The sequence below is a fragment of the Coturnix japonica genome, chromosome 2 (genome assembly GCF_001577835.2).
Source record: "Coturnix japonica isolate 7356 chromosome 2, Coturnix japonica 2.1, whole genome shotgun sequence".
Classification (NCBI taxonomy): domain Eukaryota; kingdom Metazoa; phylum Chordata; class Aves; order Galliformes; family Phasianidae; genus Coturnix; species Coturnix japonica.
In genome coordinates this window covers 52,291,084-52,304,061 of record NC_029517.1, presented here as the reverse complement: position 1 = coordinate 52,304,061, position 12,978 = coordinate 52,291,084, and the positions used below count along the sequence as shown (strand labels likewise).

Here is a 12,978-nt window from a genome sequence, read left to right as displayed (position 1 = left end):
AGTGACAGAACAATATTTAAGCATTTATATTTGCTGGCAGAAGTGGCTATATAAAAAAAAAATAAGCTAGAGCTTCATGTTTTATTTCCACAGGTAAGTTTACCTTGCTCTAAAGCATCAGATGACAGACAGGTATTCTGATTTTATACATACCTAGTAAAGGTACAACACCAGAAGCTATGATGTATGGTACACACAGGGAAAGCAACAGGACAGAGATCACTGGTGCTGCCAGTTTACAGATTATGAAGTGTAAATCAATGTTGCGAATCCCATTTGCATATACCTAAGAACAAGTTAGAAGTAGAATAGGTCAATCAAAAGAGCCATGCTTTTGTGCTTACAGTAGTAGTTACAAAAAACAGCTCTCATAGAACCCTCCTTATGAGAAGCAAATGGTGTCCCCAGCTTGAAGAAATCATGATGGTCATGGTTGTAAAAGGAAAGACTGCTGGCTAGTCTGCACTATAAGGACTCCAGGAAATCATTTCAATACTTCCCTGGAGAACAACTATGATCAGCTAGCACATACAGCTATATAAGGGCCTCTGTCACACAGGCTGGATGCAATAATTTCTAAGGATAATTTCTAAGGAGAAGTGCATGTGTATAAAGCAGGCCCAGGAAGATCATTTAGAATGGAAGCAGCTATAGGATGCATTGAGTAAGTCCAAGAACAAAGACTACATTTCTCCTGGGAGAAACCTAGGATGATCAGTGAATGTTTAAGAACTGGAATTAAGTGATAGATCTAACAAGCCTTCTGTGCTGAGGTCAAGACACACACCAACAGCCATTAGTAAACTCAGTGCAGGGCAGAAAAGTTACTTTCCAACAAAGGAAAGAGGTACACTGTTGATATGACAAGGATAGAACTTAAAACGTTCTAGACAAGGAAAAATTACTTGTGCAAAAAACTGTTACTCAGAACAGCTCACTCAGACTTAGTGATCGAAGGGGAAAGGAAACATCATTTGACATATCTATTCATGCATGAATGAGGGAATCTCTACAGCTCTTAGAAAGAGCCTCAAGAGATTGAGTTCAACCCCTCTGCTAAGGTAGGTACCCTACAGCAGGTCACACAGGTTGCTGTCCAGATGGATCTAGAGTATCTCCATAGGAGATGCTACAACCTTGCCGGGCAACCTGCTCCAGTGCTCCTTCACTCTTACCATAATTAAGTTATTCTGCATATTATTCTGCATATTTTCTGTTCTTACATGGTGGGACACTGTATATATACATGTATGAATTCATCTGAAGAAAGAATGATGTTTCTTGCTCTAACACACACTTGAGAAAATCTGTGTATACCCATAAGCAGCATTTTCTTGATTTCAGAGGGTTATTTTTCCTTTATTGCTAGGTGTACCTCAATGGATTACGCCATACAGTTTAAAGGGATTCTACAAGACTACTCCAGTTTTATTCAATTCTTGAAATTACTATAGCATTAATTCAATCTTCCGACAGTCCCCACAGAACATTCATCAACATGCACTCTACAGATAATTCACACAGACAATTTTCTCTCACCTGTTCAATAACTGTTTTCAGCCACCACTGAGGACCCATGAGAGTTATGGCAGCAATTATTTTGGCATGCAGAACGCCAAGAGCCCAGTCCTAGTTTTGTAAAAGCGTACTGTTAGCATTAACAAAATTTTTAACAGCTTGTTGTTGAAAGGTTTTAGGGTATGTTGTTAGAAATGAAGATAAAACCAATTATATTGTATGGAATTTAAAGACACAACATTGCTACCAGTTTCTAGTGCGAAGTTACATTCTTTCTGTATTATATATATATTTGTAAAAGGCTACTGGATAAAAACATTACATAGAATATCTACTATTACAAAAAAAGCCAGTGTTCAAGTTGCTTTGAAGCACATTCTGTGTTTGTTCAGGCACACAGTCTTTGTCTAAGTCAATTAATCCTCTTTTGTGACTGTATGGGAAATTGGTAATCACAGCCTGAACCTCTGATTAATCAGCTGTGGCAAGTGTCGGGTCAGCTGTGGGAGCACAGGTGAGGGTAACTCAGCTGTGCTCCCGGAAGGGGTGGAGCTTGATTCCACCTCCTCTAGACCTTATTTAAGGGCTGACCACCACTAAGGCAGCATCTCTTGGAGATTGCTTCAGCATTTCCCAGCAAAGGCATTCATATTGGTGAGTTCTTCCCTATAAATAACCTTTTGAATATCTGTTACCATCTTTTTATCATTCCACCTTACAGTGACAAATGGAAATTATTTCCAATCATTATAGCTCCTTGTTAACTTAGAATCAAGTCTACCTAGTCTGTTCCTTTGAGGAAGCTCCACCAAACGGAAATAACATCTTTTGGTATATTTGACCCCAAACTTTTAAAAGATGTGCATGAATTAGAAATTTGTAGAATCAATTGCACAAATTCTTTCCAAAAAGGTATGTAAAGTATTCACCTACCACTTAAATGACACAGTTTACTTAAAACAACAGCTCTACAGTATACTTATATAACATAAAAAAGCCAAACAATGAACTCAAGTAAACCCTTAATCTTAAGTGAAGAAATGGATCAATGGATCAGGAGGATAAGAATGGGAGCAACTGACCTGCCAAGGACAGAACAGAGGTGTTTGATCCAAGGGAACTCTCAAAGGCGCAACGATGACCAGCTCAAACAGAAGACCAAGCAAAAGTGGAACCACACCAGCTAGCAGTATTGCCACTATCAATGTCTTCATTATCTAAAAAAAGACATCCAATTCACATGGTTGTTAAGAAACTTTTTTTTTTTTAAACTTCAAAATATAGCTTAAGCTATGCAGACAAAGTTGGAGAAAAAACACTACAGATTTCTAATGCACGTGTATACATATACACCTATAGAAATCATTACAACCACATCGACAGTTATGTAGTATGAATTTTTAGGATCAAGTCCTATTCTACAGGCTGCCCAGAAAAAGCCATGACTGCAATTACTAGTATCCATGTAATTCTTAACCACAATCTCACATTTAACTCTTATTGATAAGGAACATCATCCTATGGCATTTTATTACACGCATTTTCCATCATGGAAGTGCAGATGAAGCAAACGTGTGTCACTGAATTCCATGTGTAGAAATGGCACCCACTGACATACACTGACACTTGGTGAATATGAATGGAGACCAAACAGTGCATAGTGCATGTGAGCACAGTGAGGGGGTGGGTGGTGTGCTTCAGCAGTAGAAACAGTGGGTTTCCTCCACTGGTGTGGATGTTTACAAGTGTGGCATGCAGGCTCTTGCATGGCTAATGGTGGCGACTGCTGAAAAATGGTGTTTGTAGCTGTAAATTCACCCTATCAAATAGTGTTATTATGCCCTTTGCACCTATTGTAGTTCCCATGGAAATGCAAAGGAGGCATTACTTTCAGAGTGACTTATGTATACCTGAGGACACGTGGCATATGGGATAACACAGTGCAACACCTGCATTTTTCTTTGCTCCTGTGAAGTGAATATATACACGTCTACACGTACACTTGTCTCCCTAGGTAACATATTTATGCAAACTCATCTCCACTGACTGCTTAACATTGTGTTAAACTGTTTTACAGACTTAGAGTTAGCCCATGCAATAGGAATGTAAACTCCACAAGTTTCCTAAGTCTGAAAAGGGAAAATGCAGTACAAGTTACAGTGCAAAACTGGCAAGAAACAAACGAAATTACAAGTTTTGTTTGCTAACTTTTCTTGATACTCCAATAAAACTATTTCTTAAGACTCACCATGAGAGACCATTCTTTGACCTTTTGAAAAATCACTCTACGACCCTGTGGCATCCAGGCTACCAGCACAGTCACTGCTCGGATAGTCAGCCAACAGACATAAAGACCACAAGCAGCTGTATACAATTCATGAATTTTGGCAGTTCCCGTCCAAAATGACATCAGCCATCGGCCAGCAAACACTGAAAACACAAACACTTTTAAATACAGTAATATTTTTTTATATACTAAGGAAGAATGCTAATAATTAACAATGAATAGATCTTTTTATCAATGCTACAAAGTATCAATAGTATTTTGGTACTATATCCACAAGGCACAAATGTGCAAGCCCTACATAAACAGCAGAGGAGATGATGTCAAATACATGGGTTTTTTTCCCACTAAAACTTAATTGCACCAACAATGTAACCTGAGCTACTGCAAAACAAAACACTGCATGAAGCACTGTTAAATCCTAAATAGCAATCTTTAGAACTTCCCAGGAATAATGAATTAGTGCATAAGCTTGAACTAAAATCTTATGAGTGATGTATGGGTTATTTCACTGTCAAGCTCTTCAATCAAAACAGTAAGACTCATTTGATACATTTCATTTTTTAAAACGGAGTTTCAGTTCATTAGTGTTACAGTGGAATTATTTTACATAATAACATTCAAACCACTTCAAAACTTGAGAACTCATACCTTGATAATACTGACGCTAGGATCACTAGGTAAAAATGACATAGTACTAAGGCAGCCAGATTTTGAAATTCAAGAAAGTTTACACCTTCCAATTTGTTCTGAAGTATTTAGGACATGTACAGAAAGTTTTCATTTGGTTAAAAGAAGTTATTCACACATATTTGAAGGTGGGACATATATCGCTTTCTAATATCCTAGAGACCTGATGAGTATTTAAATAAGGAAGATTGTGGAGTTCTGGTAACAGCCCATATATGTTTTCCTACTATAAAAGGCAAAGCAAATGTAAGACTATCATTCTGTTCTTCTCTCAATTCTACTACAGAGTGTCTCAAAATTCAAATAATCCCCATACAACTAAACAAAGAAAACACTGACCACTTCTCAACTGAGCTTTTGTTTAAGATACAACTACTACCCCAATCATATGAATTTTAGGCTATTATAATTTGATGATGTACCTTTCAAAATGAGACATGATTTCTCCATGTTTTCTTCTTTTAACTTTAAGCTGTGATTTGAAAACATCTGCCATTATTGAGCATTATTGTCTGGGTTGTTTCTAGTTACAGTTTTACAATAACAGACTTACCTGGTAAGGTAAGGCAGATCAGACTGGCGATCAATAATGTTATGCACATGAAAACGATCAAAAGAAATATCTGAAAGAGGAAAGACAAATTGCTTATATGAGTTACATAATATAAGCCAACAAGCACATAAAAAATGCATCATCCTAGAGAGGCAGCTAAGCCAAAACTCTTTTGCTGTCTGCTGCTCAACTACCAACTTATGTTTCAGAGGTAAGAGGCCTACCCCCAGCATATATGTAGCACATGTATAGTATTTATTTCTTTTAAGAGTTTTTGTCAGTTGTCACAACAGTATAAAGTTAAGATCTGAACCCAGCAAAACCAAAGTTCTTTGTTATATGACATTAAAAAAAGACTTATTTTTTGCACTGACTAGCACAATGACTTTCAATTAACCTTGAAAGGTTTTCAGCTCCGTATATCAGATAAGCAAGACAGTGACTTTATTAATCAGCTGAGGCAAGTGTCAGGTCAGCTGTGGGAGCACAGGTGAGAGTAATGTGGCTGTGCTCCTGGAAGGGGTGGAGCTTGACTCCATCTCCTCTAGACCTCATTTAAGGGCTGAACACCACTAAGGCAGCATTTCTTGGAGACTACTCCTTGGTGGAGATTGCCTCAGCATTTCCAAGTGAAGGCATCTGTATCGGTGAGGTTTTTCCTTATAAATAACCTCCTGAATATCAGTTACCATCTTTGTATCATTCCACCTTACAAATACTAACATGTGAAAATAAAATGAAAAAATATACAAACCATACAGAATACAAAACATGACTCGCCATTTGACTTCCAATAACGTGTAGGCAAAATCTTGCAGAACAAAATACAAGACCCCTCCACAGTTATTTTTAAGATGTCATTCTCTTCTCTCTTTATATATTATTATACCTACCCTGAGTGGGAATTTTAAAGGCCTCCGATAAGGCTGGAAACCCACAGGTCCTCCTTGTTGAAGTATGGCTTGATGGGCTGCATGAAGACCTTCTCCCACAACTGGAATGGCATTGTTATTGCGAGCATGATGATTGTTAGGCTGCTGGTTTGCATTATTCTCATTCTCCTCCTGGTCACCAAGTAGGTAAGAATGGAGGTCTCTGTAACAGTCAAATTCTCATTTTTGTTCTGTTTGATACAAATGAGAATCTTACAGATATATGGATGTTAAAATATGTACTCCGAATAAGAAGGAGTTGTGCAAAATTTACACAAGTACACTCGCAGAATTTTACTGCTACTAAGCTTTGCAGCAAACAATTGTCTTCAAAACTAAACTGTACATAGACGGCACTGCTTTACTACACACAGGTTTACAGTCAGGTAGAATCTTTCAGAAAGATTCTAAGATGCTCAAAGCCCACTCACAGCTTCCTAAGAACATCAATCCCAGAATCACCCAATCTGCTTGAGAAGTATTCCTTTCATATCCCTTGCATACTTCAATATCAAATAAATCATGAACATTAATATTTCTCAACTGTAGCAGAGTTTTTATTAGCAGAAAGGTGCATGTTCTCGATAGTCTAATACAAGATGATGAAAGGAATTTTTGCCATTTTATTGCAGGCTGAAAAAATATTTTACTCTTTGCTCATCTAAAACTGCTACAGAAATATTCTACAGTTGTTTTTAGCAACTGCAACAGTGGAAAGAGCCAAGCAATTTCTGTCATCATCCCTGAACTTCTTCCATCGTGTTTAAATACTATCAAAACATAAACAAATGAATTCAAAAAATAACTCTTTGAAACACAAACTAAGAATGAGGCGGTAAGGTCCTCATGAGAAGCTGAAAACATATTTCAGATTGCAATGAAAGAAAAAGTCTCATTCATAGAGTCTCTGACAAAGCTTAGCCAGAAATAATTCTTAATCCTAATACCACTCTATTTATATGATCCAAGATGAGCATGACATAGTGGGATAATACCAATCTACTCTGAAAATAAATTAAGAAATTAACAGAAACAAAACCAACCTTATTTTATTTCTTGACTAATGAAGCAAGCAGCATGCGAACTCAAAATCATTTCAAATGTATGAGCTCTGTCTGGTCATCAAAATTAAATAACTCTGGTTTTTGTGATCATTTACTTCAGGTTACCAAGATACAGTTTGAAGTATATATTGAGACTTAAATTAAGTGTCAGCATCTTCAGATTGATATTCTAAATCAACTTCCCTTTAACTTAACTCATTCCCCATAAGAAGTGTATTCTGCACACAGATTACAGGAGTGACAGAAATGCTCTATTGACACATTTCACTTCTACATTTAATAGAAATTTAACAACTTGTTTAATCAGACTTTTGGAAAAGGTTTACTGTGCAAAATCTGTGATAGTGTATGAAAGACAGTACTTGCCAAAGACTAGTTTAAGAAGGAGGTATACCCATGGGAAATCACTATAGTAGTTTCTTCAAAAATCATATATCTATCTATATAAAAAAAAACAAACAAGCAACTGTTCAAGCTAATTGTTGGAATAACTCTCCTGAAAGCATAGTGCTTTCATTAAGAGGCTAAACTACAAGCCTTGTGTCAAACTGATTTTGGCTTTCTGTACTTACAGCAAGTATCCAGCGGTAACAGTCCATGCTCGTACAAGACCTTTCAACCACTGTCTTGTATGCCCTTGTTCTAGCAAAGCTGGAAGCACCACCTGAAGCAAAAGGAGCTCTAGGGAAAGTTCACTTACTGCGGCATCACTAGAAACGGGAAGAGCAAAAAGTCAAACGTAAGGAGCATTCTGTTAGTAAACTCTTATGCTGAATCATACTAACAAAACCAACGGAAACTACAGAAAAAAAACAAAAGGGATTTTGCAGATGTTTTTCCTCATACGCTATTCTAAGCACTTGCTAGAAGCACTGAGGCATTTAAGTGCACAAGAAATTTCAGAAGAAATATAATATCCTGCCATCCAATTTGCTCTTCCATATACTTTTATCATTGCTGATTCAACTATTATTTAGTAACAGAAAAATATCCTCATTATTAATAAAAATGCACCTATAGACCTTTTTGATTTAATTGATAGCCAGGAAAAACAAATACAGGAGATCTCCTATCATTGGACAGTCGGACTGGATGATCTTTTAGGTCTTTTCCAACCTTGGTGATTCTATGATTATATGATCATAAGGTTGAAGAGAAAGCTGTTTTGAAGGAATACAGAAAGCAAACTGCTATCATTACAGACCTACAAAATGCTTTTGATTTTTCTTTCCAGCTCCTCACTTGACAAACTGAATGATGTTCCTACATGCTTCATCATTTTACTTTTTGAGAACAGGCAAAGTTTGGTTTAATTGGAAGAAAGCGAACAAAAAACCCCAACAAAATAACATACTAAACAATGCCATATTAATGCTTAAACAGCACTTTTCTTCTAGTTACTGAGAGACTGAGAAAAATCTTATTGAAATTAAATGCTTACCTGTAGAGCATAACATTATATGGAAGAAAGTTAGGCAGGAGATACTTAATAATGCGTATCGGAAGCCAGAGCATGAGCAATACAATTGATCCAAAGACAATCTACAGAAAGGAAATGAACTACATTAGTCTGAAGAGCAGAATCAACCAACCCTACTCTCCCATCCAACTTTCCAACATGTTTTTTTGTGTGTGACAGGTTAGCCCTGGCCAAGTGACAATCATCCATTCACCCACCTACCTATCCATTCCCTCCTCCAGTTGAGTTTTCATTACCTCAAAGAAGCAGATTCTGTTGACAACTAGTTCTAGCATCTGATGACTTTCATGGTGAAAATGGTTTTCCTTAAATACGCAGTACTGTATACAGCAATTAAACTAAGCTTTCTTTCCAAGTAAAGAAATACATGAGAAAAGCCCTTACCACTGACAATATAAACCTCCTGAGATGTCTATAAATGGGCAAATGAATCATTTCCTGCACAGGATTGAAGTCTGGATCATTCAAATTCCTGAGAAACCATAGGACACCAGGTCTCAATACCTACAGTGGAAAACAGGGAACAATTGTGAAGTTCTGAATTCCATGTTTTACATTTTCAATAACATTGCTGCATTAAAAAAAAAAAAAAAAGGTTTAAACATAACAGTGGTACAAAATATAAGAAAATGGTACAGGGAAATAATAAGAAAGTATTTTCATTGAGTATAAAAGAAGCAGTAAACCATTACAAGCTTAGCTTTCAATTGTTAATTTGAAGGCAGTGGCTGGCAAAAATGCGTGCTGTGACTGCTGAAAAATGGATGTTTTGTAGTTGACAATTCACTCTATCAAATAGTGTTGAGCTCTTTGCACCTCTTGTAGTTTCCATGGAAATAAATAGGAGCTATTACTTTCCGAGCAACTTCTATAAAATATTACATCATCATTTTCCTCTAAAGTATGTACCAGTAGAAACAACACTCAGTTGCCAATGATCAACACAAAAGCTTCTTCAACTACACAGCACACCAAACTTGTCCTTGCCAACTTACCTCTCTCAGTAAAAGAATGAAGGATGCAAAATAAAAGACGTAAACCATCCCAACTAGCCAGTGCAGGAACATTGTGGTACCTGGGGCAGACTGAAAGCTTAATTCTCTGTCTTTTAAAGTGGCATCAAACATTTCCTAAAAGTAATTAAAAAAAAAAAAAAAAAGATCAAGTTTGGCTTACACTTACTCATTTTATTTATCCTGGTGTATATACACTGCTTAACATTTAAATGTTTGCCTCACATTAATCCATAATTACAGCATTTAAATGTAAAAAGCAACAGCTATTAAAATTTACATTAAGAGCAATTAGAGATCAATTTCTGATCAACAAAAGAGAGAAGAACCCCACCTTTTACGTACACTGAAGAAGTTATAAAGCAGGGCAGCACTGTGATGGAAGCAAACACTTGTAAAGTTAAATATATAGTTCCACTAATGCTACAAGAAATTAACTTTTTCTATTTAAAACTAATCACTTTTTCCCAGAAAAACCATGAAGAAATTTGTTCAGTACACCAGTTTGCCTACAAGCTCATTATCACAGCAGTCTGGTACTAAGTTATATAAAGGAAAATACAATTAGCATCAAGTGGTATCTAAAAGGCTCCAATCCCTTCACTCCAGCAATAATGTGTTTATAAAAACAGGAAGCTGCTATCCAAATCCTATCACAATTCTCATCAAAACCTTTTTGCTTTGACTATATGAAAAAGTTTTTAATCTTCCCTCCCCCCCCCCCCCCTTTTTTTTTTAAAATACCTACCAAAGAGCATATATCCAACCACCAGCCACAGATGAGAGGAAACACACCAATTTCTACAACAACTAATAAGGAAACCTTCAGGAGAAAAAAGAAAAAAAGAACATCTCAGCAGATTGACAGAAATGGCTAAGAAAAGTATCATGCAAATTCTGATTGAGAGACTTGTTTTGCTATAGAAAAGATGGGGTTACCTTGACAACGATATAGCAAACTCCTAACAGACGACGTGATCGCTGGAACTTAACAAGCGCTGCCAAACCCTGAATAGTTCTGTCAAGAAAATAATACTGAAAAACACTTTCTGTAATCATCCCAGCATTTCAGAGTTTAATATTAAGCACTGTTAAGTTTTTATAAAAGACAAAAATTAAAATCCAAGTCTTTATCAGGGCTCTCTATTACAAAAATTAATGGTGGATCTGGGAGACAAATATGCCAGGTGACCTCCAAAAATGTAAATCTCAAATAAGAGTAATAAAAAACTCTCTTGGAAACATTTAACCAAAAATTCTCTCCAGTGAAATTACTGCCTTTGAAAAAACATACGCTATGAATAGTACTGAGAAGACAATACCAACATTTTCTTTCAGGAGGCAAAACAGGCGTGTCATCAACTGCAAAACCACATTTCCTCTGCACATTGGCATAGTATGGCCTGAAGTTGATGTGAGCTTTGTGTATGCACACCTGACAAGGAAACTGCTAACAAATATTTATTCTTTAAACTGAAGTTGAGGCAACTCCCCTAAAAGCAAGCTGCCAGGGCACAAACCATTCGCCTGCGACTTCCTACCTTTCAAAAATCTACTGTTACTTAATTTTCTCTGTAATAAAGGTTATCATCTGAAATATTTGCTGCAAGGTCTCCATTTTTCAGAAAGAGAAACGAGAAATTCAGCCTGTATGCTAAAGATCTGGCAGGAGCAAACAGACTTGAATTAACTTATTATCATGTCCTTGGTCTTTTCGCAGTCCAGTTTCTCAAAACCCTGCAACTACGTAGCTCACAGCAACACCTAAGAACAGTGAGGAGGAAAAATAAAGAAATTAATAAATCAGGGGATCTTAACTTTTGAAGAGCTGTCCAAGATGACTAGTAATCTACAGGCACTCAAACATGCCTGTAAAATCTCCGAATATCCTACAAATTTCTCTTATTAAACATGTGCAAGAGCTGAAGCATGCAGTCACACTGACAATTTTAAAAGGTTCAAGATAACTAAGAAGAAATTTCCTTCTAATTTCACTGAAAGCACAGAGCATAATAGTAAATCAGTTGCACCTGCAACACTTCTGTGCACCTCAAGAGTATTTCCAGAAAGATGACCCACATGTAAGATCTGTACCAGGTAACTAATGACAAAAGGATACATGACAAACTATTAGAGTCACTGCCAGCAGGACATATCCAACTATAGTTGTAATCAGTCCTTCAAAGTGAGAAGCTTGAACCTAGAGGGAAAAAAAACAAACAAAAACAACAGGGTAAGATTGATCAATCTCTTAGAAGACTACACCATCACTCCATGTAATTAAGATACAGTCAGAATCTCAGCTCTTCAAGAATGACAATTTAACTAAGGTTCTTCACACCAAAACGTGGTTGGGCACTTGAACAGGCTCCCCAGGGCAGTGGACATGGCACCAAATCTGCTGAAGTTCAAGAAGAATTTGGACAACTCATTTAGACATAGTGTTTGGGTGCTCCTGTGTGGGCCAGGAGCTGGAGTCAATGATATTCACGGGTCCTGTCCAACTTCCATGATTTCCTTCTATACATGTAAGAAGAAACCTCATCTTACACAACCCCCTTGTGTTCAATATCAGATAAGAAAACTACCCAACGCACAAAGAATGCATGAGGAGTGAGGTGTTTTTAAGAAAAACACTCACAGAAAAAAATATACACACATTTTCTGTAAAGGGAAGAAAGCTCACTTGAAAATGACTTTCCAGGTCACTTTTCTAATCACAAAAATAAGTGAAAGAATACTATGAAAATGTTGTGATTACATAAACAGTAGCAGTTTTTACACTGGGAAAAGTATAAAACAGCACTTACGTATTCCTCAAAGCCCAGGCCAACAATGGAGAAGTGACCAATGTGGTACGGACAAAATGCTGTGTAACGTAAGCAGAAAGAAAAAAATGAGCCATAAAAACTGTTAATCGGAATCTTATTTGCAGGATTTGTTATTCAACACTGTAATCAGCCTATTTCTCATAAATTTTGAGAAAACAACTCAAAAAACCTTTTTCTTTCTGTACAAATGTTAGTGTTATAATTCCACTATCCCAGAAATGCTGAAAGTTGGATTAGAACTTCTGCTGAAGGACTACAATATAAAGCTGCACATACCAGATTGTAGACTTTTCCTTTTTAACTCATGTAGCTGTGGGTAAATTAATTCAACTTCCAGTCTTAAGAAAAGGACTGATATTGATCTCATACACATACTGCTGTAGGAACCTGTGACTTTACTAATGATTCAGTTTGCTTTAACTTTTATGATGACAAAAAATGAAAGATCTGAAGAGACAACAGACCAATGAAGGCATAGGAAGACACTGAGAAGGCTTTTACTTCTACCCTGAAATACTGTACAACTGTCATAATTCTTGATAACTTTCCCCCATTCTGAGGTCTCAGAAGGAACGTATTCAAAACAGCACAGTACTTCCCCTACTTCAGGGCC

General features: G+C 36.7%; 1 protein-coding gene across 2 annotated transcripts in view; it reads right to left on the bottom strand.

Moving 5' to 3' along the window:
* MARCHF6 (membrane associated ring-CH-type finger 6) overlaps window positions 1-12,978 on the bottom strand; it is a 36,438-nt gene that overhangs the window by 4,154 nt on the left and 19,306 nt on the right. For both annotated transcript variants that reach the window (XM_015854410.2, XM_015854409.2), the window contains exons 11-24: window positions 12,345-12,403; window positions 11,654-11,734; window positions 10,474-10,542; window positions 10,283-10,357; window positions 9,517-9,651; window positions 8,906-9,025; window positions 8,483-8,583; window positions 7,614-7,751; window positions 5,939-6,140; window positions 5,046-5,115; window positions 3,767-3,948; window positions 2,601-2,735; window positions 1,540-1,629; window positions 154-286 (exon numbers count right to left, since the gene is read on the bottom strand). In XM_015854410.2, the coding sequence (XP_015709896.1) occupies window positions 154-286; window positions 1,540-1,629; window positions 2,601-2,735; window positions 3,767-3,948; window positions 5,046-5,115; window positions 5,939-6,140; window positions 7,614-7,751; window positions 8,483-8,583; window positions 8,906-9,025; window positions 9,517-9,651; window positions 10,283-10,357; window positions 10,474-10,542; window positions 11,654-11,734; window positions 12,345-12,403 (1,590 nt within the window). The remainder of the gene's footprint in view (window positions 1-153; window positions 287-1,539; window positions 1,630-2,600; window positions 2,736-3,766; window positions 3,949-5,045; window positions 5,116-5,938; window positions 6,141-7,613; window positions 7,752-8,482; window positions 8,584-8,905; window positions 9,026-9,516; window positions 9,652-10,282; window positions 10,358-10,473; window positions 10,543-11,653; window positions 11,735-12,344; window positions 12,404-12,978) is intronic.